This window comes from Corythoichthys intestinalis, chromosome 13 (genome assembly GCF_030265065.1).
Source record: "Corythoichthys intestinalis isolate RoL2023-P3 chromosome 13, ASM3026506v1, whole genome shotgun sequence".
NCBI classification, from domain to species: Eukaryota; Metazoa; Chordata; class Actinopteri; order Syngnathiformes; family Syngnathidae; genus Corythoichthys; species Corythoichthys intestinalis.
In genome coordinates, this window is record NC_080407.1 from 7,440,814 (window position 1) to 7,465,099 (window position 24,286).

The 24,286-nt window shown below is 40.7% G+C and overlaps 1 protein-coding gene across 1 annotated transcript in view; it reads right to left on the bottom strand.

Annotated features, from left to right (window-relative positions):
* Nucleotides 1-19,063, bottom strand: part of gpr37b (G protein-coupled receptor 37b) — a 33,267-nt gene extending 14,204 nt beyond the window's left edge. Inside the window, exon 1 of the mRNA XM_057855549.1 lies at nucleotides 17,632-19,063. Coding sequence (XP_057711532.1) covers nucleotides 17,632-18,579 — 948 coding nt within the window. The 5' untranslated portion in view covers nucleotides 18,580-19,063. The remainder of the gene's footprint in view (nucleotides 1-17,631) is intronic.
* Between the last annotated feature and the right edge of the window lie 5,223 nt (nucleotides 19,064-24,286).

Below are 24,286 nucleotides of genomic sequence, written 5' to 3' on the forward strand. Positions count from 1 at the left end.
AATTGTCCCCAAACCAACCTAGGCTGGGGCTAAGATCTGTATCTCCACATGGCAAAGACCAGAAGTAATTTCTCCCGAAATTGCAGTTTGTAGTTAAAATATGAAAACCTATAAATATTTGGGTGGTTTTAGTTAAAGCAGACACAGTTTTTTCATCTCAGATCAGATTACATTTGATAATTTTATGCAGAAATGTGAGATATTCCAAAAGGTTCAGATACTTTCACATACCACTGTATGCATAATATTGTGAGGGTTGGTTTCTTTATTTAAAAACATAACGTGTGCTTTATATGCCCACGGACAGCTGAGCTGCTGAATTATTTAAATGCTGTCTAATTAGCAATCAATGGCGAGAGGCTGCGACGCGGAGAGGGCGTGACATCAGACATAGTGTATGTAGCTGGGTTGCGAGCTGCATAAAATGGTGCGACTAAATGCTTCAGCACTACTTACTGTGCATGAGCGACAGTGTGTGTTCTCATGAGGCTTTTGTCTAATCACAGATAGCTGATGCAGGGAGAATAGCCTCAGGCAGCGATCAGTGGAGGCAAGGCCATTCCACCCATCTGCTGGATAAGCACGCACCACTTTGCATGTGTATGTGCAGACAAGATGGTTGACTACATGTAGGAAAATTACCATTGTTGCAGTGTTACACAAGCCAAAAATTGTAATTCCGATCCCTCAAAGTCAGTGAATGGGAATGTGTCAAGCTGACAAATGCCCGCCAGTTCGATGGGTGTTTACCCACAGCTCCTCTGCAGGTCCTAGCAGCCCTCTTTAATAAATCTCACTGTCTTTTCTCCCTGGTGCTGCATCAATTTGCTGGTTTTCGCTGGACCCCCTGCCCAGGTCAACTCTAGCATAACAGTGGCAGCCTGGAGGGGTGGAGTACAACCAGGGGCGTCGATACTGATTCTAAGGGCCCATGCCCTGATGGGGGCCCACAAAGAAAATTAGAACATTAGGTAATTGTTTGCAAATGTAGATATTAATCATTATAATTTTAATAGGTATAAAACGAAGGGTTTCTTTTTCGTGTTTTGCTTTTGGCAAAAAGTAAACACCCAGAGAGCATACAGTGGGGCAAATAAGTATTTAGTCAACCACTAATTGTGCAAGTTCTCCCACTTGGAGATATTAGAGAGGCCTGTAATTGTCAACATGGGTAAACCTCAACCATGAGAGACAGAATGTGGGAAAAAAAAAAACAGAAAATCACATTGTTTGATTTTTATTGAGAAATTATTTGCAAATCATGGTGGAAAATAAGTATTTGGTCAATACCAAAAGTTCATCTCAATACTTTGTTATGTACGCTTTGTTGGCAATAACGGAGGTCAAACGTTTTCTGTAACTCTTCACAAGCTTTTCACACACTGTTGCTGGTATTTTGGCCCATTCCTCCATGCAGATCTCCTCTAGAGCAGTGATGTTTTGGGGCTGTCTTTCGGCAACACGGACTTTCAACTCCCTCCACAGATTTTCTATGGGGTTGAGATCTGGAGACTGGCTAGGCCACTCCAGGACCTTGAAATGCTTCTTACGAAACCACTCCTTTGTTGCCCTGGCTGTGTGTTTGGGATCATTGTCATACTGAAAGACCCAGCCACGTCTCATCTTCAATGCCCTTGTTGATGGAAGGAGATTTTCACTCAAAATCTCTCGATACATGGCCCCATTCATTCTTTCCTTTACACCAGACATGTCCAAAGTCCGGCCCGGGGGACAAATGCGGCCCGTGGTCAAATTTCATCTGGCCCCCAGCCTCTGTCATAAAATCAATCCCATCTGGCCCACACAAAGACTTAATAAATTGGTCAGCAGTACTGCTACTAGCATAAGAAGCATCTTACACACTAAATGCTGCTCCTCATTTACCCAGTAAAATGCAGCAGCACTCCAAGCAACATTACCCCGTGTGACCCTTTACTCTCAATTTTCTAAAATGGCGACAATCAACAACAATAAAAAGTTGACTGCGACGGCCGACGCTTCAAGGATAGGTGGAAATTGGACTATTCTTCACTAAAATACGCAACAACTGTCTGCCTCATTTGCAAAAAGACAGTCGCTGTTTTTAAACAGATACCAAACAAGACATGCTGACATGTACGACAAGATTACAGGGAAGATACGTAGAAATTGAAGCAACTTGAAGCTAGTTTAATTTCACAGCAGCAGTATTTCGCAAGAGCCCGAGAGTCGAAAGAGAATGCTACAAAGGCTAGTTGCGAGATTGTTGAAATAATTGATTAAAAAAATAATAAAGCAAATGTGACGCACAGAATGGCTTGCTAAAATTTGCTTAAATATATTGTCAAGCCCAAGGTCGGCCCCCCACAATTTTACCACAGCAAATCTGGCCCCCTTTGCAAAAAGTTTGGACACCCCTGCTTTACACAGATCGGTCGACCTGGTCCCTTTGCAGAAAAACAGCCCCAAAGCACGATGTTTCCACCCCAATGCTTCACAGTGGGTATGGTGTTCTTCGGCTGCAATTCAGTATTCTTTCTCCTCTAAACACGAGAACCTGTGTTTCTACCAAAAATTTCTATTTTGGTTTCAACTGACCATAACACATTCTCCCAGTCCTCTTCTGGATCATCCGAATGCTCTCTAGCGAACCGCAGACAGTCCTGGACGTGTACTGGTTTCAGCAGGGGGACACGTGTGGCAGTGCAGGATTTGAGTCCCTGGCAGTGCACTTTGTTACTGGTTGTAGCCTTTGTTACTGTGGTCCCAGCTCTCTGTAAGCCATTCACTAGGTCCCCCTTGTGTGGTTCTGGGATTTTTGCTCACTGTTCTTGCTATCATTTTGACGCCACGGGGTGAGATCTTGCATGGAGCCCCAGATCGAGGGAGATTATCAGTGGTCTTGAATGCCTTCCATTTTCTAATAATTGCTCCCACAGTTGATGTCTTTACACCAAGCCTATTGAAGATTCAGTCTTCCCAGCCAGGTGCAGTTCTACAATTTTGTCTCTGGTGTCCTTCGACAGCTCTTTGGTCTTGGCCATAGTGGAGTTTGGAGTGTGGACAGGTGTCTTTTATACCGATAATGAGTTAAAACAGGTGCCATTAATACAGGTAAGTGGAGCCTCGTTAGACCTCGTTAGAAGAAGTTAGACTTCTTTGACAACCAGAAATCTTGCTTGTTTGTAGGTGACCAAATAGTTATTTTCCACTCTAATTGTGAATTCTTTTAAAATCAAGCAATGTGATTTTCAGTTTTTTTTTTTTTTCCACATTCTGTCTCTCATGGTTGAGGATTACCCATGTTGACAATTACAGGCCTCTCTAATCTTTTCAAGTAGGAGAACTTGCACAATTGCTGGTTGACTAAATACTTATTTACCCCACTGTATGTATTGCCAGCCACCCCCCCCCACCCCGTATTTTCATTAAATGGTTTGGTCCGCCCTTCCTTCGATCAGACCGGGAGCAGCGGTGCACATTTACACCAGTCAATGAGTGTGCGGCGTGCGGTACTGCAGAAATGTTTTCCAAAAAAAAAAAACAGGTTTTCAAAAGAGGAAAAAGCAAAACAGGAGATAGGTAGAAAAGGCCATAGGATGTGACAAAGTACTTCACAAAGGAAGGTTGGTGTCTTGTGTCAGTGTAGTGCTGAAAATTAACCTGTTATCTTAGCTCGGAAGCGAGGTCCCAGATCACTCCGTAAGAAATACGGGATTTTCCCGGCATCAATGAGCTACATTCACCTATTCAAAAACATGGATTCCAAATATTTTTTGGGTATCCTACAGAGAAAACTTGAAAGCTCGTGTGGAAATTTTCTTGTAATTGAATCCAGTTTGTCAAGAATTTATTGAATTTAGTTTGTCATAAATTGAATTTAGTTTGTTAACAAGAGACCTCGTTTCGGAGCTGTAGCCTATAGTGGAGATCGCGAGTTTCCAGATGAGGCTAAGCCTGCTCCATAATGAAATACTGTAATTGTTTGCTAGCTTGTATTTGCTCCACTTTTAGCTTACATTTAATCAGTACAGCAGGCAAACCCTTAGCAAGCTCTTCATACTAAAACAGTTGCATACCGTATACTGTAATGTATACTGTAGTATAGTTAAAACTAGGGTTGTTCCGATCATGTTTTTTTGCTCCCGATCTGATCGTTTTAGTTTGAGTATCTGCCGATTCCGATATTTCCCGATCCGATTGCTTTTTTTTTTGCTCCCGGTTCAATTCCAATCATTCCCAATAATTTTTCCCGATCATATACATTTTGGCAATGCATTAAGAAAAAAATGAAAAAAACTCGGACGAATATATACATTCAACATACGTACTGTATTTGTTAATTATGACAAAAAATCCTCAAGATGGCATTTACATTATAACATTCTTTCTATGAGAGGGATCCACGGATAGAAAGACTTGTGACTTTGTATATTGTGACTAAATATTGCCATCTAGTGTGTTTGTTGAGCTTTCAGTAAATGATACTGCAACCATTCAACCCAAATGCATGATGGGAAGTGGAACCATGACTGTGTGGAGTGCCACCAATTAATATCTTCTCTGCGTTGGGAAATAACATAAGGTGTTAAGAAAAGATCCCATGATATTCTATAACATTCTTTCTATGAGAGGGATCCACGGATAGAAAGACTTGTGACTTTGTATATTGTGACTAAATATTGCCATCTAGTGTATTTTTTGAGCTTTCAGTAAATAATACTATAGCCATGCCCAAATGCATGATGGGAAGTGGAACCATGACTGTGTGGAGTGCTACCAATTGATATCTTCTCTGCGTTGGGAAATAACATAAGGTGTTAAGAAAAGATCCCATGATATTCTATAACATTCTTTCTATGAGAGGGATCCACGAATAGAAAGACTTGTGACTTTGTATATTGTGACTAAATATTGCCATCTAGTGTATTTTTTGAGCTTTCAGTAAATAATACTATAGCCATGCCCAAATGCATGATGGGAAGTGGAACCATGACTGTGCGTAGTGCTACCAATTGACTGCGTTGGGAAATAACATAAGGTATTAAGAAAAAGATCATTTGCTACCTTGCTTCCCCACATTGCTTCTCATGATATTCCTAATTGTGGGAAGAGTGATTGTAAGGCTTTAGCCAATTAAAAAAAGGCTCCAAAGGCTGCCAAAATTCTCTCTACTCATTTTCCCCCTGCCTGTTAGCTCTATATATAGGTAAAACGGCGCCATTATAGATTGAACGCGACAATGCATGAGTGGGTCGTGCAGCGCATGCGATAATTGCATTAAATATTTTAACGTGATTAATTTAAAAAAAAAAAAATTACCGCCGTTTACGCGAAAAATTTGATAGCCCTACTTTAAGCCAAAACTAAAGACTCTGGATGAGTGTAACATATTATGTCTGTAACGCTAAATACAATTAGAAAACGATTTAATTTTTTAAAATTATATATATATATGTATATATATTAAAAAAAAGGCATGGCCAATATTTTACGCTGCCTTTTAGCTCTCTATAGAGGAAAAACGGCGCCATTACAGATTGTGTGCAACAATGCGTGAGTGGGTCGTGCAGCGCATGCATTAATTGCGTTAAAGATTTTAACGTGATACATTTTTAAAAACCGACGTTATCGGGATAAATTTGATCACCCTACCTTAAGCCTAAACTAAAGACTCTGGATGAGTGTAACATATTATGTCTGTAACGCTAAATACAATTAGAAAACGATTTAATAAAAAAAAAAATATATATATATATATGTATATATATTAAAAAAACGGCATGGCCAATATTTTTTTGCCGATTCCGATACTTTGAAAATAACGTGATCGGACCCGTTCGATCGGGACATCTCTAGTTAAAACAAAACATGTCTTCTAAGTCATTCATTATGGTGTTTGCCTTGAGAATATTTCCAATAAAATGTATATTTAGATTGTAAAAGATGGCCTTCAGTACATATCTTATAGATGATATCAGTCTATTTATTATTGCTCTATACGCTGTATGTTTACATAAATATATTTTCATTTTAAACTAATGCAGAAAATGCACAAATTAGTGTGTAAGGATTCACCAGAATGCAAGAAATTACGTAGTTAATACTCTAAATGTGTGTGTGTGTGTTTCCTGACACTGGGGGTGGGGCCCAAGTGATATCTTTTCATGGGACCCAAAATCCCTGGCAGCACCCCTGAGTACAACAGCGGAGGCCACCTTTTAAAACCCCTTAAGCCATTGATGAAAAAAAAATAAGACATGTCACAGTTATGAGACACTGGTTAACTAGTCTTGACTGGAAATTAGCCACTTTAAACTGATCATCATTATCTTAGAATTTCGCATGCATCTGTTGGGTCTCATTATAATGAGTAGGTGTACCTAATAAAAACCTAATGAACAATCAGTTTCGTGTATGTTTATGACATAGCTGACACATGACTTACCGGTTGCATCGTAAAAGTGTCAAAGGAGTACTGTCAAAAGAATCACTCGCCTTGAGGGACTTGTTAGATTTGTGTTCCGTGATGATAAGGGACAATTAGCATTAAGCCAGATGGAAAGAAATGTGTGTTTGTGGGTGGAGGGTACATCCCCGTTCATCCAAAGGGAATAGTCAAAAATAATGCATGGCAATGTGGTTTTACAGCAATAAAACAAGGGACATTTACTTCAATTATAACCTTGTAAACAACTGTGTCATCTCACTTTAAATGCTAATTTTTTTTGACATGTTCTACAACCCCTAGCAAAAAAGTATGGAATCACCAGTCTCGGACGAGCACTAACTCAGACGTTTTATTATGTAAAGGCAAACTCAGATAAAAAGCTTGAAAAAATAATGAATTAGTTCAAAAGTTCAACTCTTTAGCATTCAGAAACACTAAAAGAAATGAATAAAAATCCTTGTGGTGGTCAGTAAATGTTAGTTATAAAAATATATGAAATCATTAGAAACAAACAAAGAAATACCAATCGAAACACATCTCTAATATTTAGTTGCACCACCTCTGGCTTTTATGACAGCTTGCAGTCTCTGAGGCATGGACTTGATGAGTATTCTTCATTAAGTTGGTGCCAACTCTATTTGATTGCAGTTGCCAGATCATCCTTGCAGCCTTTTTTTTCAATTTCCACCACAGGTTTTCAATAGGGTTGAGATCTGGGCTATTTTCAGGCCATGACATTGACTGGATGAGTCTTTCTCCAAGGAATGCTTTAACAGTTTTAGCTTTGTGGCATGATACATTGTCATCTTGGAAAATAACATATTTTCAATTGAAGTGATAAGAAAGCTGTCTAAAATTTCAATGTAAACTTGTGCATTTAGTGAAGATTTAACCACAGCCATCTCCTCAGTGCCTTTGCCTGACATGTAGCCCCATATCACCAAGGACTGAGGGAATTTTGATGTTTTCTTCCGGCAGTCATCTTTGTAAATCTCACTGGAACGGCACCAAACAAAAGTTCCAGTTCATCACCTTGTCCAATTCAGATTCTTGACTCATCACTGAAAATAACCTTCATCCAGTCATTCACAGTCCATGAGTGCCTCTCCTTAGCCTATTGCAGTCTTGTTTTTTTCTGTTTAAGTGTCAATGATGGTTTCCTTTTAGCTTTCCTGCATGAAAATCCCATTTCCTTCCTCCCATTTCTTCTTCATTTGTCTTTTTGTACATCTTCTGTTTTCAAGACATATTGCCTTTAGTTGTTTGTCATGACGTTTGGATGTCTTCCTCGGTCTACCAGTATGCTTAACTTTAACAACCTTGCCAAGCTGTTTGTACTTGGTCCAGATTTTTGATACAGCTGACTGTGAACAGCCCACATCTTTGGCAACCATACGTGTGGAATTACCTTCTTCAAGAAGTTTGATAATCCTCTCCTTGGTCTCAAGAGACATCTCTCTTGTTGGAGCTCTGATTCTTGTGAATCCACTTGGTCCAGCAGCCCTCCAAGGTGTGATAACTGCACTGTTTTTAACTGCTGACTAACGAGCAGATCTAATCTGAGGCAGGGGCCCAAATCAGGAAAGGAAATTGACTGGGTATGTCTGTATTTTCTACTCAAAATGTTGTGATTTGATATTTTTTTTCTTCAGATTGGAGTGATTCTATATTTATTTCCCTGCACTTGCTCTACTAAAGTAACATTTACTGACCACCACAATGTTGCGTATGTAGGTCTAAAGCTATCAATGTTTTTAGTAGTCGATAAATCGATGAACTCGGATAAGGAACATGAAAAATTAAAATACCTGAGTTGAGCCTCAAACGGTAAATAATAAATAAATGAGGATCTATTTACAAGAAAAGGACAATTGGCTAACTTTCATAGCAAAAGTCAGCTAGCTTAAATGCTATAAAATGCTTACGTTTTATTATTTTACAATGCTCTCAACAAATGGTTCAGACACATATTCCCGCAAACAACGCCTAAATATACACTAAATTACAAATGCATTAAAAATAACATTAGCTCAAACAAAAACTTTGCCGTTGGTCTTCACAGGGAGCAACTGGATTCACCCATGTGAAATGAGGAAGACCAGAGAGCAGTGTATGCACCCAAATCAATTAAACTAAATGCAAACTCTTTCAAAACAAACCATTACAACGTCACTTTAATTAAACGAATACTCAAAGCAGCAAAATTTAATTTGAATTTTTTTTTCTAATCGAATACTCGATTTAATCGATTAATCGTTGCAGCACTATTTGTATTCATCTCTTTTTGTGTTTCTGAATGCCAAGGAGTTGCACTTTTGAACTAATTCATTATTTTTCAAGCTTTTTATCTGAGTTTGTTCTACATGATAAAATATTTGAGTGAGTGCTCGTCCGAGACTGGTGATTCCATACACCATCTATTATCACTAGGGGTTGTAGTCGTGTAGCATTCTGTGCTCGAATATCTGTTTAGTTTCTTTGCAGCTTTTTTTTCTCTCTCAAGAATTATGGTAAATCTCATTATGTCAACTACAGTCCTCTACATGCCAGAACAATCCCTGTCACCCGAGGGAGTCGAAATGCTTCCTGTCCTGGTTGTTATTTTGGGGCGCTTTTAAGTCTCCTTCAAAACAACAGCGTGGTTCAAGAATACCAGTATTTATCTCCACTCAACTTTATGAGGAGCCATTATTCAGGATTACCTTTCACACTGAAGGATATAGTACCTTTTCTCGTAGGCACCGTCTATATGTTTGCATTATTCTAACACACTTAATATAATCAATCAGGGAATAGTATCTTTTCTCGTATTTACCGATCCACTGTTTGTATTACTCTAACACACCCAATATAAAATAAATAGCACTTATACCATAGTTGAAGGAAAACAAGCAGAATATAGGGCATAAGAGATACATGACACCTTCTTATCAGGGAAGCCCAACGTGTGCATCATGCAACTGACTGAGCAAGATTGACGCTGACAAGCCCACGTCTGCACCACCAACTCTCGCAATCAGTTCTCCCATACAGTCCAGAACAAATGGCGGGACGCCCTGTCCCAACACAAGGAACACCGAAGAATGCCCGAAATCCAACTGATAGCACGACTGAAAACACTCCAAGAGCCCTTTTGACGCTGAGGTGGCAAAATCCACAACCCTCGTTGCCCTGACACCAGTTACTACCAAATCCTCCACAATAATCCTAAACAACGCCTAAACCAGGGGTGGGCAAAGTATTCCACAAATGGCCGCAGTGGGTGCGGGTTTTTGTTCATCCCCAATCAGTGCAATCAGTTGATGGCAGTCAGGTGCTTCTTTTTTCCACTAAAACTTCATTGGTTAAACTGTCTGTGCTGAATCAGTTGGAACAAAGACCAGGACCCATTGCAGCCCTCGAGGACTGGTTTGCCCACCCCTGGCCTAAACACACCCTTCCTCCTGGCCAAGGCCTGTTCCGCGAGAGCCTTCAAAAGACTGATTGTTTAACTAAGCATTGTCATTTTTTCTCGGAAACCTTTTTTTGACCTGTGATATGGTGACCTTCTCGCCTGAGTCTGTTTCTGTTTCGCCTTGCCGTTTGATCGCTGTCAATCTGAATAAAGTGTCAACTTGAGCATCGAAGCCTTTTTCAAGCTTTCAAAATGGAGTCAGTACAAAGGGCCAATTGATCGGGTCCGATTACGTCATTTTCAAAGTATCGGAATCGGCAAAAAAATATCGGCCATGCCTTTTTTTAATATATATATATTTTTTTATTAAATCGTTTTCTAATTGTATTTAACGTTACAGACATAATATGTTAAACTCATCCAAAGTCTATAGTTTAGGCTTAAGGTAGGGTTATCAGATTTATCCCGATAACGGCGGTAATTAATTAAAAATATATATATATCACGTTAAAATATTTAACGCAATTGATGCATGCATTGCACGACCCACTCACACATTGTCGCTCTCAATCTGTAATGGAACCGTTTGACCTATTTAGAGAGATAAAAGGCAGCATAAAATGAGTAGAATGAATTTTGGCAGCCTTTGCAGCCTTTTTTTAATTGGCTAAGCCCTTACAATCCCTCTCCCTACGGTTAGAAATATCATGGGATCTTTTCTTAACACCTTATGTTATTTCCCAACGCAGAGAAGATATCAATTGGTAGCACTCCACACAGTCATGGTTCCACTTCCCATCATGCATTTGGGTTGAATGGTTGCAGTATCATTTACTGAAAGCTCAACAAACACACTAGATGGCAATATTTAGTCACAATATATCAAAGTCACAAGTCTTTCTATCCGTGGATCCCTCTCACAGAAAGAATGGTAAGAATGTAAATGCCATCTTGAGGATTTATTGTCATAATAAACAAATACAGTACTTATGTACTGTATGTTGAATGTATATATTCGTCCGAGTTTTATTCATTTTTTTTTTTAATGCATTGCCAAAATGTATATGTTCGGGAAAAATTATCGGGAATGATTGGAATTGAATCGGGAGCAAAAAAAAAGCAATCGGATCAGGAAATATCGGGATCGGCAGATACACAAACTAAAACGATCGGGATCGGCTCGGGAGCAAAAAGCATGATCGGAACAACCCTAGTTAAGACTAAGGTGAACGCGCGGGGTTTGGCCTTTTGGCCGGGATGTTAGGGTCCCGCCAGAACGTGTCACTGGAGCTGCGCCAGTTCATCGGTTCGGCTGGCGTGATTCCGGCAGTCTGGCTAAAAGGTCAGATTCCTTCAACACACTTTACCGAAATGTGTTTTTCGATAATGTGTGTGTTTTACTACACTAGAATTGTGAGAGTAACCTAAATAATGTCCCTAGCGACCCCTCATCAGAATGTGCTGCTCTGTGCGCGACTGTTTGGCATCAGCCTGACAGCACGGCTTATCTGAAATAATGCCGACTGGCTGCATCCCAAATCTCTGTCGCGCTTGTTGCACCTCTCCATTGAACATTGACTAAAACCAGGTTCACTGAAGGCAGCGTTATCTACTACATAATGTGCTCACGGTGGTTGTGCATACGTGTTGTCGTGTTTTGTGGTAATATAGGCCAGATGCTAACGTTCGCTCACACTGAATTTGGGTTAAGTGACAACTACAGCGTTACGGTATGTGTGTGTTCCACTGGGAGATAATTAGCCCTCGGCTACATTGCAAACGGACTTTTTCCACTTGCATGCACGCAAAGTGTCAGACAAACACTCATTATGTTTTTTGATATCGCGCCTTTTGCTTATTGGCTTTTGATTGGATTTACTTGTCATACATGTAATAGCAGTACTTGTAGCATTGGCTTACATGTGACTGCAAATAAATGCACTTTTCGTGTGTTTCAAAGTACATATGACAGTGCAGGGATGACGACACGGGCACAGGTCCCGGAACATATGCAGAAAATGGTACTGAAAACGAAATGCAAATGCCCACTTGCCATGCTGTGGGACTTTTCTTTTTTTCTTTCCTTTCTCTGTGCTTTTCTGACTCGTTTTGAACCATCTTCCTTCTTTTTGAAAAAAGACAGTAAATGTCTTTTTGGCATGTTGAAATACCGTTTGAAGACAGGCGAGAAGCAACAGTTCGCGGTCGAATGTGGTGGCAGTCCGCAATTATTTTGTTTATTGTTTTCTTATTGTTGCCACAATAAAGTGGAGAAAGCCATCAATGACTCCCCCCAACGTTTCTATATTATTAATATTATATATGCACGAGAGGTGCCGGATCTGCCCAAATAAGTCCCGGAACACAGGGAGGCCAAAATCAAGAGGTGCCAGATCTTGTTCCGGCAAGATCCGGCTCAAATTAACCCCTGTTTACAGTGGGGCAAGTAAGTATTTAGTCAACCACTAATTGTGGAAGTTCTCCCACTTGAAAATATTAGAGAGGCCTGTAATTGTCAACATGGGTAAACCTCAACCATGAGAGACAGAATGTGGGAAAAAAAACTAGAAAATCACATTATTTGATTTTTAAAGAATTTATTTGCAAATCATGGTGGAAAATAAGTATTTGGTCAATACCAAAAGTTCATCTCAATACTTTGTTATGTACCCTTTGTTGGCAATAACGGAGGCCAACATTTTCTGTAACTCTTCACAAGCTTTTCACACACTGTTGCTGATATTTTGCCCACTCTTCAATGCTGATCTCCTCTAGAGCAGTGATTTTTTGGGGCTGTCGTTGAGCAACACGGACTTTCAACTCCCTCCGCAGATTTTCTATGGGGTTGAGATCTGGAGACTGGCTAGGCCACTCCAAGACCTTGAAATGCTTCTTACGAAGCCACTCCTTTGTTACCTGTGTGTTTGGGATCATTGTCATGCTTAAAGACCAGCCACGTCTCATCTTCAATGCCCTTGCTGATGGAAGGAGATTTTCACTCAAAATCTCTCAATGCATGGCCCCATTCATGCTTTCCTTTACACAGATCAGTTGTCCTTTGAAGAAAAACAGCCCCAAAGCATGATGTTTCCACCCCCATGCTTCACAGTGGGTAGGGTGTTCTTCGGATGCTATTCAGTATTCTTTCTCCTCCAAACACGAGACCTTGTGTTTCTACTAAAAAGTTCTATTTTGGTTTCATCTGACCATAACACATTCTCCCAATTCTCTTCTGGATCATCCAAATGCTCTCTAGCGAACCGCAGACGGGCCTGGACGTGTACTGGCTTCAGCAGGGCGACACGTCTGGCAGTGCAGGATTTGAGTCCCTGGTGGCGCATTGTGTTACTGATAGTAGCTTTTGTTACTGTGGTCCCAGCTCTCTGTAGGTCATTCACTAGGTCCCCCCGTGTGGTTCTGGGATTTTTGCTCACCGTTCTTCTTATCATTTTGACGCCACGGTGTGAGATCTTGCATGGAGCCCCAGATCGAGGGAGATTATCCGTGGTCTTGTATGTCTTCAATTTTCTAATAATTGCTCCCACAGTTGATTTCTTTACACCAAGCATTTTACCTATTACAGATTCAGTCTTCCCAGCCTGGTGCAGGTCTACAATTTTGTCTCTGGTGTCCTTCGACAGCTCTTTGGTCTTGGCCATAGTTGAGTTTGGAGTGTGACTGACTGAGGTTGTGGACAGGTGTCTTTATACCAATAATGAGTTAAAACAGATGCCATTAATACAGGTAACGAGTGGAGCCTCGTTAGACCTCGTTAGAAAAAGTTAGACCTCTTTGACAGCCAGAAATCTTGCTTGTTTGTAGGTGACCAAATACTTATTTTCCACTCTAATTTGGAAAAAAAATCTTTAAAAATTAAACAACGTGATTTTCTTTTTTTTTCCCCACATTCAGTCTCTCATGGTTGAGGTTTACCCATGTTGACAATTACAGGCCTCTCTAATCTTTTCAAGTAGAACTTGCACAATTGGTGGTTGACTAAATATTTATTTGCCCCACTGTATATCCCTCGGCAGTTTCTGACAAAGGAGCTTCCAAAAATAAAACCCGTCGTGTAAGACAGGAAAACGTCTTCTGTCAGGTGAAGCTGATGGAATTGCAGCGAGCGCACAAAGGGGAAGGAATCAACATGCTGTAAACAATCTGTCATTCAAAGCTGGCTGTTTGTGTGTAGGGAAATGACAGATGGAGGTGAGACAGTCCTAGATTCACGGTGTTTGTGCAAAAAGGTCGTCTGTAGGTGTACATGGAGGTAGGAGGTGTGCTTCCAACCAAGAGTGGTTTAAATTGTGTCTAGTACTTGCAGGGCCAAGCAAGGCTTCTCACACGTTCTGGCAAACCAGCGTCTTTTTGTTTTTGCTCGCGTCCTTAACCAGCTCCTGTCTGTGTTTTTCTTCACTGTTAGCTCCCAGAATATTTAGCTCTATGATTATAATACAGTACCTGACAAAAGTCTTGTCGCTTGCATACACTTGGACCTTAAGTGTCCCTCTAATATATTCGTAATCAATATTTTCTTACAAGAAATGTATAATTTTAATCCCAACAGGTTTTGGAATAACATATCGGTGCCAAACAAAACTGTTGAAAAGTGTTCTGATTTTTACAGCTTGGTAAAGCCCATTGAGTCAATTTTTGCAAAGACATAAATCTTGTTGTCTTGTCAAATGATGCACCCAATCCCAGATTAGAGCTTCACCTGTTACCAATAATGGATCAATTAACTCTCAAGTGTGTATAAACAGTGGCGCCACCAGGGGGTGGCCAGAGGTGGTCACGGCCACCCCTATAAATTGGTTGACCACCCCACTAGCCACCCCGCTTGCCAGTATATTGTAAGATTGTTGTAGCATCAGTTATGCATTTCATCCCAAATGAATGCATTTATGTTGTTTTGTTAAATGTAGGGCTGTCAAATTTATCGCGTTAACGGGCGGTAATGAATTTTTTAAAAAAATTAATCACGTGAAAATATTTATCGCAATTAACGCTTTCGCGGTACGACTCATTCACGCATTGCCGCAAACAGCCTACAATGGCGCCGTTTTACTTATATACAGAGATAAGAGGCAGAGTGGAGTAGATACAAGCATTCATTGGGGCTGTGCTTTTAATTGGCAAAAGCTTTGTCATCTCTCCCACAGCAACTATAAATATTGTGGGAAGCGAAGTGGGGAAGAATGACAGGAGTTGATCTTTTTCTTAACACTCTGTAGTGTACCCAACGCAGAGAAGATATAGCATTTGCAGCCACCACACACAGTCATGGTTGCACCACTTCCCATCATGCATTTGGGCAGAACAGTTAAGTCGCTACAGTCTCATTTACTGAAAGCTCAACAAATACACGAGATAATATTTAGTCACAATATACAAACTCACATTTATCCTCTAAGAATTACAAGTCTTTCTATCCGTGGATCCCTGTCACAGAAAGAATGTTAATAATGTTAATGCCATCTTGTGGATTTATTGTTATGCTAAACAAATACAGTACGCATGAACAGTATGTTGAATGTATATATCCGTCTTGTCTTATCTTTCCATTCCAACAATAATTTACAGAAAAATTTGGCATATTTTATAGATGGTTTGAATTACGATTAATTGCGATTAATTACGATTAATTAATTTTTAAGCTGTAATTAACTCGATTAAAAATTTTAATCGCTTGACAGCCCTAGTTGGTATATGAAAACTAATTTCAATTCATGCTGTTCCTATTTTTTTTGTTTTCATGTCTACCGTCTTGTAAAATTTTATCATTGGTTCTGTCTGTTTTTTTTATTTTGTTTTTCGTTTGTCAATTATTTCTATTTTTTTCTCATGTCCAAATAAAGCATTCATTCATTTGAATTGCGATTAATTACAATTAGGGCTGTCAAACGATTAAAATTTTTAATCGAGTTAATTACAGCTTAAAAATTAATTAATCGTAATTAATCGCAATTCAAACCATCTATAAAATATGCCATATTTTTCTGTAAATTATTGTTGGAATGGAAAGATAAGACACAAGATGGATATATACATTCAACATACGGTACATAGGGACTGTATTTGTTTATTATAACAATAAATCAACAAGATGGCATTAACATTATCAACATTCTGTTAAAGCGATCCATGGATAGAAAGACTTGTAGTTCTTAAAAGATGAATGTTAGTACAAGTTATAGAAATTTTATATTAAAACCCCTCTTAATGTTTTCGTTTTAATAAAATTTGTAAAAATTTCAATCAAAAAATAAACTAGTAGCCCGCCATTGTTGATGTCAATAATTACTTACACAATGCACATGGGTGCTGAAGCCTATAAAATCAGTCGCACCCAAGCGCCAGCAGAGGGCGGCAAAACTCCATAAAACACAATTAACAAGTGGGCAAGTGGCTGTACTGCCATTTAAATTTGTCTGAGCGGGCTATGTGCGTCAATTGCGTCGAATATTTTAACGCGATTAATTTAAAAAATTAATTACCGCCCGTTAACGTGATAATTTTGACAGCCCTAATTACGATCAATTAATTTTTAAGCTGTGATTAACTCGATTAAAAATTTCAATCGTTTGACAGCCCTAGTTAAATGTACACCTTATGCCTAATATATACATAACACAATAAAACAGAATTGTTGTGGAATTCAAAATGTTGACTGGACAGTTATGGACTATGCACATTAAATCATTAGTAACATCAAATATTACACAATACACCAAAATATATCAGTACAGCATCTGTGTCCATAAGTCTTTCTGATAGTTTTCCCCTGACCTTTTTACTGCAATAATATAATGAAAACTTGAAATTTTAGTTTTGGCCACCCCAAGATTTTATGTGGCCCCATCTGGCCACCCCTATGAAAAATTTCTGGAGGCGCCACTGTGTATAAAAAGAACCCCAGTGCACTAGACTGCCATATCAACTGCAACCTGACCTCTGACAAGATGCCTAAGATTCCTCCTGAGACCAAAGTGTTAATTATCGAGAGCCTGGAGACCAGATCCACTGCAGATGTGGCAGACACCTTCAATGTGTCTCAGCGTCAGGTACAGAGGATTAAAAAAAAAAGATATGAACAGACTGGAGACGTTTTTGACAAGCCTAGGTCAGGCAGACCCCGCAAGACAACTGCTCGGGAGAACCGGTTGTTGGCTGGAAAATCCAAAGCTAGCCCTTTTTCCACTGCAGCAGAGCTCCACAAGCCCTGGTCACCTGAAGTCCCTGTGTCAACCAGAACATTCTGTCGAATTCTGTCTAGAAATGGCCTCCATGGTCGAATCAGTGCCCAGAACCCAGCATTAAACAAAAGACAATTAAAAAAACGTGTGGCATTTGCCAAGGCCCAGAGCCTGTCAAAAGGAATGACTCTGGAAAAGTGGCAAAAGGTGGATTTTTCAGATGAATCTTCCTTTGAATTACACCACAGTCGCCGCAAATATTGCAGGAGACCTACTGGAGCCCGCACGGATCCGAGATTCACTCAGAAAACAGTGAAGTTTGGTGGTGGAAAAATCATTTAGGGCAGCACCCTTCTGTGTTAGGACAAACCTCTAATAAAAAGAGCAAGGAGGGTTTTTCTTTGGATCAATTTTGGTGACTATACAGCGTAATCTAGCATTTCTCTGTCTAGTCCCTCCTTGCTCTCCTTGGCCAAGAAAACTGAGTGTCTTCTCTCCTTATTTTTGGGTAATTTTACAAATGTCTACCTAAGGGTCTATTTTTGAACTTGACACGACTCAACAGACAAAATAGTACTGTAACAGCACAAAAATTAAACGCCCAACATTACCTCCATATATGGCACCACCCTGCAGGTGAATTCCCCCAGTAGCCAAGACTTGGTCAACTCATGGAAGACCACCATGGGCAGGCAGAACAAGATGAGCACAAAATCCCACACAGCCAAGTTAGCCAGCAATGAATTTGAGATGCTCTTCATGTAGTAGTTCTGGCACACGATGCACAGGATGGCGATGTTACCGGCGACTCCCACAAGGAAGATGACCCCTGACACGCAAGTGATGGCGTAAGCGCCGTACGTCTCGCTGGTCACCGGGTAGAAGGGATTCTTGATCTCGTCGCCGAAGTCCTGCGAGCCAGGCGGCGTGATCGGCGTGGCGTCCCATGGGTTGTCCTCTCGGAATGTGAAGAGTTCGGGCCTCCTGGTGAGAAGGTCAAAGGGCGCGTCGGTGGATGTCAGGGCCAGCGGCTTGGGGATGGGTTCCCATGGCGATGTGTGAGCCCCTGAGCTTTTGTTCAAGCGGGTTCTCCCCCTCTTCCAAGCTTTCTCCTCTTTGGTACCCCTCCTGTGTCGATCTCCCTCCCCCGTTGAAGAAGGCTTAGGCGCATTGTGGTGTCCACCTGCCGGCGTGCCCCCACTTCTCGGCCCGTCGTTCAACTTTATCCTCTTACTACGGTGGCGGGTCTGATCCCAATGTAAGACCGCATCCTCCACGGGTGTCACCGTCCTATTCAAAATTTGCTTGTTGCGCGCCAAGCGCCTTGCTTCTGTCACGACCCCTCGTTTCCGCGGGTGCGTAGAGTTTAAGGTCCCTCGGATGATGGCGGACTCACCTGTAGGACTGTCTCTTGCTATTTTTTGGCGAATCTCCCGGGGTGACCCGCTGGAAGTTACGTCCTCTTTGATGTGCCCTTGCGCATTGTTTCTTATGGACAAACACAAGTGTGCATTTAGAAGGAAAAACACAAATAATATCGCAGGTGAGAGGATCTGCATGGTGAGAGTTGGAAACCCAGAAAGCGCACCTTCATGTACTCTTCTGCTCTTCCATTTAGTCAACACCCATGTTGGAGACAGCGCGGAAGGCTCGCCGTCTCAGTCAAGATATACATAAACAGGCGCAAACTTGTGGCTGTGCCGCATCTGCATTCATCATCACCGGGTAGCGGGGAGCGACGCCTCATTGGAATGAGCGAAGAGGATAGGAAGGAATCCGGTGCATATCCGTGAAGGAGAAACAAACAAGATTAAAAAAAATCTGGTGCAAATTGGGTCCACCGATTTAGTTGAGTGGGATGGAGCAGCGTCAATGCGGCGTGGAGCCGCCTGAAGCTCACTGATGCACAGGAGTGGAGCGCAAGAGAGATAGAGAGAGAGGGGGGGGGGGAGAGGAGGTTCTCTTCTCTTCACGCCTTCCTCTCTTCTCCCTATATCGCGGCGTGCACTGCAAAGAAAATGGACTCCCCTGGCGGCTAACCCCGATCTGTCACTCTTCATCCATCACTGGTGCATCCACAAGCCCCGGGGTAGACCGCGGCCGCAGACCCCCCCTCTTTTGTGGCTGCCTCAGGCAGACATGGCTGCCACGCCCGCATTGATAAATGCAGAAAAAAGTCACTTTCTCCTCATCACGCAAAGGCTGTGATAACTAGAGTAAGGGATTATTTTTTCAAATTGCAATATGAGACATTCTTTAACAACTTAACATGAATCTGTTCTAATTTGCCTTGCCTAAATAAATAAATAGTACTACAGCATGTAACTGCCCCCAAGTGGACAAGGTTTGCAACGCAGAAGGTCAAGCACGATGTCCATTGAACTGAAGCAAAAAGTTGCAAAAAATGCTTGTGAATGAATGAATGCTTTATTTGGACGTGAGAAAAAAAGTAGAAATAATAGACAAACGAAAAACAAAATAAAAAAACAGACAGAACCAATGATAAACATGAAAAAAAAAAAAAAAAGGAACAGCGTGAATTGAAATTAGTTTTCATATACCAACTAGGGCTGTCAAATGATTAAAAATTTTAATCGAGTTAATTACAGCTTAAAAATTAATTAATCTTAATTAATCGCAATTCAAACCATCTATTAAAATATGCCATATTTTTCTGTAAATTATTGTTGGAATGGAAAGATAAAACACAAGATGGATATATACATTCAACATACGGTACATAAGGACTGTATTTGTTTATTACAACAATAAATCAACAAGATGGCATTAACATTATTAACATTCTGTTAAAGCGATCCATGGATAGAAAGACTTGTAGTTCTTAAAAGATAAATGTTAGTACAAGTTATAGAAATTTTATATTACAACCCTTCTTAATGTTTTCGTTTTAATAAAATTTGTAAAATTTTCAATCAAAAAATAAACTAGTAGCCCGCCATTGTTGATGTCAGTAATTACACAATGCTCATGGGTGCTGAAGCCTATAAAATTAGTCGCACCCAAGCGCCAGCAGAGGGCGGCAAAACTCCATAAAACACAACAAGTGAGCGTTTCACTGTACTGTCATTTAAATCTGTCTGAGCGGGTCATCTGCGTTAATTGCGTCAAATATTTTTACGTGATTAATTAAAAAAATTAATTAACGCGATAATTTTGACAGCCATAATACCAACGTGAAAATAAACAGCAAAAGGCAAACTATTTGTAGCAAATTAGAAATCTGGAAGAAATTTGTACCAGGAATTCACTTAGATGTTAGCTTGCTAGGTTTTGAATTCGTAAAAAAATGGCTTTATTATGAAATTCCCATGGGTTCTATGAATGCACCTGTGAAACTCGCGGGGTTCGGTACCTTTAGCAAGGTTGAGAACCACTGCCCTAGAGTGTCTGCTAAAGATTTACAGAAATCACTGGCACAGTCCAATGTCTCTCTGCACACATCAACTATTTGTAAAACTATGGCCAAGAATGGTGTTCATGGGAGGACTCCACGGAGGAAGCCACTGCTGTCTAAAAAAAACATTGTTGCACATTTAATGTTCGCGAAAAGGGACTTGGACACTCCACAGAAGTTTTGGCAAAATATTTTGTGGACTGATGAAACCATAGTTGTATTGTTTGACACAGTCATGTGTGGAGGAAAAATGGAACAGCTCACCAACATCAACACCTCGTTCCCACCGTGAAGCATGTTATGATTTGGGGCTGTTTTGCTACCTTAGGGCCTGGACAACTTGGAATCGTTAATGGAAGAACGAATTCAAAAGTTTTGCAGCAAAACCTAAGCCTGTCAGTCAGACAGTTGAAGCTAAAAAGAGGATGGATGCTACACCAAGACAATAATCCAAAACACAGAAGTTAATCTCAGATATAATCTCAGAAGATATTCACAGACACTCGAAGACGAAGGATGCATTTGCGTCCTATATGGTATACTAAGGGCTGGTTTCAATAAGCTTCGGCTTCTCCCGTCTGCCCTTTTCTTTTAGGGTTGAATCATCCCTGAAGGGAAAAAAAAAAATCAACTTCAGAATGGTTTCAGAAGAACAAAATACATGTTCTGGACTGGCCACGTCCAGACTTGAACCCCAATGAGATGCTATGGCATGACCTAAAGACCGTGATTCATCCCAGGAATCTGACTGAACTAGAGCAGTTTTCTAGAGAAGAATGGGCCAAGATTAGTCCTGATCGATGTGCCAGATTGATCTACAGCTCCAGGAAGCGTCTGGTTGACGTTATTTCTGCCAAAGGGGGTCGCGGGTGCACGAAATATTAAATGTGATGGTTCATTTACTTATTTTTCCCCTTTCTGTCATTGTTTTGATACTATCCTCATTAAAATATGAAAACCTATAAATGTTTGGGTTTTCGTGAAAGCAGACACTGTTTTTTCGTCCGTGTGATTTTGAAAAATATCACATTTGATGGTGATTTTATGCAGAAATGTGAGAAATTCCAAAAGTTTCAGATATTTTTCATACCACTGTATACTGTGCATCCATTTAATTTCACATATTCCGTTCTCCATTGCTAAATGAAGTCAATGGTATCACATGAGAGCTGGACCTTTTCAGAACTCCACATGCAGTCTTTGAGGTCCATATGACCAATTGCTTAGTCAATAATTCAAGAGATTTTCAGCACTAAATGAAATGAGCACATTACGTGCTCTAAGTGATGGATTCACATTACATAGGAGACCGCAGAGTCCACTTTGTTCAACAAGCACCTTTGAAATACATTTGGTCGTGACTGTGTCCTACCCAAAGGAGATAGCGTGTGGACACCTACTAGGAAGTGACCTTCTACTTCAAATAAACCATCACAGCCAATCCAACCTGCAAGCGGGTGGCTGTGTTCGCAGCCAACTTTTGCTTCATTTTCACTCCCTTCAGCCAATATCTTTATTGACCTTCATCCAGTCAGGAAAAGCAGTGGATTTAAAGAAGTTACCCGCTTTAGAAGAAGAAAGCCTCGGATTGGAGCATAGGGCCCAAATTCCCACTGGTGCAACATCGCATATTGCGTTCATTTAGCCTGTGCAGGTTAAATCCTTGAAATAAAAGACTGATTTTGACCTTGAATACCTTCAGAGTAGGTGCAACAGGGCAACCTACACATGTAATTATGTCTTTTGTGTGTGTGCGAGTCCCACAGAGACCCCATTTCTTGGCGTTTGCGGGCGTAGATAAAGGAGAGAGGCTCCCCCACCGATGTGCTCATGCATAAATACACACACGCAGAGGGGGGACATCAAGGGCACACACACAAAAGCAAAAATCAGGAATGAGTGCAAATGTGCACAGCTGGATTAACGCGGAGAGGGATCTTGAGTGTACTGGGGCGTGTTGAATACACATCAGGACCGTGACGGTCCAATAGAATGCATTTGTTTTATTATGATTATACACATGGATCCACGCACACTTACATTGAATGTCTGAATAAAAGACTTGGCAGTGAAAAAAAAAGCCGAAATATGACCGGAGGAGTTAACGTCCTTAATTCCTGAACTGATAAAATAATTCTGTTGTCCTCACGTGTGTCTTTGTGTACTTTAAAATTTGCAAAGTTTGCTGATGTAAGCCCATCCTAACCCTTTATAGAGCACTTGTTTCACTAACATTTCAGCTGGAGTAGTCACCTGCCCAGGGGTGAAAGTGGGCCAGAACGGTCAGGAACGCAGTTCCGGTATAAGATTCAGGGCCGGAATGCTGTTCTGGTACACGGTGCTTTGATTCCGAAAATATGACGCCAACTGTCAAAACGCTATTTAAAAATAATAATAAAAAATGCTCAGCTGCCACACATGCATTTCATCTCCAAGAAGAAAACAATCTACCAACATCAGATTTACATACACAAGTGTTAACAACAAGCATAATAAAGTGCTTGTGTAGGGTAAATTAAATACAAATATATTTTCGTTCATATATATACAGACCTGGCTGCAGAAGGAAATTACAGGGGGGGCATTACATTTTTTAGGGGGGCACACTTCTTCAACCTAAATTTAGCCTGAACAGTGGCGCTTTTACCCGTTATATTTTCTGATGATGGTGTCAGTCAGTGAAACTGTAGGAAGTGGCAGCGCTATCCCTTCACAGCCGCGTCTTTGTCATGGCTTGAGTTCGTCTTTAGTTTATTGAAAAAAGCACGGATGTCCATTCCAATATGAATTAGCAACGGAGGAGCCGCTCAATCGCCATTTCTGTAACTGAAGCAATCCCTATCCAATCGCAGTACCCAATGGCCAGCTACTCGGCCCGCCCCCCTTATCTGTGATTGGCTAGAAATTGCTTTTATTCGCTGCTCAGATTGGTTGAATTGAATGACGACAGATCAAGATAGGATGAATAGAGCAGTGTTTTTCAGCCTTTTCTGAGTCACGGGACGTTTTTACATTGGAAAAAATCTTGTGGCACACCACACCAAAATGTTCCAAAATTACTTCTTGTACAGTATATTTAATTATAAAACAATTTCTCAGTATTTATACTTACTGAGTGTGAAACTTGAGCCTGTTAAGATGAACACAAAGCCAAAAAACTGGCAGGAATCTTCTTCAACAGCTCTCAGTCTCTCTTTGTTTTTATTTTTATTTTTTAGCAGTTAGGCTTGAAAAACTTGAGCAATGTCTTTAAGCACATCAGGGCTGGTCATCTCGCTAACAATGGCTTTGCAGGCAGGTAGTATTAACATCTCTGCCACAGTTTGGGACTTTTTGGATTTAGCAACAAAGTAACTGGATTTCAGGGCTTTCGTATTTACCTTTGTAGTTTTTCTTTAAAAAGTTGCCCATTTCTCTGTGTTTCCACGAAGGCGAACAAAATAGTCCATCGACTTGTTCTGAAGTGACGGGCGTTCATTTGGGGATGACGTTTAAACTTGTATGGCGGCATGGCGCTAGACAGCCTCTCGTGTCGCGTTCAAGAACTGCTCGGATTTCTAGCCATCACCCACCTTGCTGTCCTCAATAATGTGTTGGAATAAAACACAGAGGGAGGATTGACGGTGGTCAAATATGGATAAAATGGAAAGGACACTTTTGTGTATATCGACACTTGACGAGTCAAATGATGAACAGTAGACGTGCTGGGGTTCACGTTGTTGCGTAAGCAAGGTGTCTGATGGCTAGAAATCCGAGCAGTTCTTGAATGCAACACTAGCAATGCCTCGCTCATTTGCACACAACCGAGAACTTTTTGCCTACTCCTTCCTTCCTACTGCAACTTTGCCGGA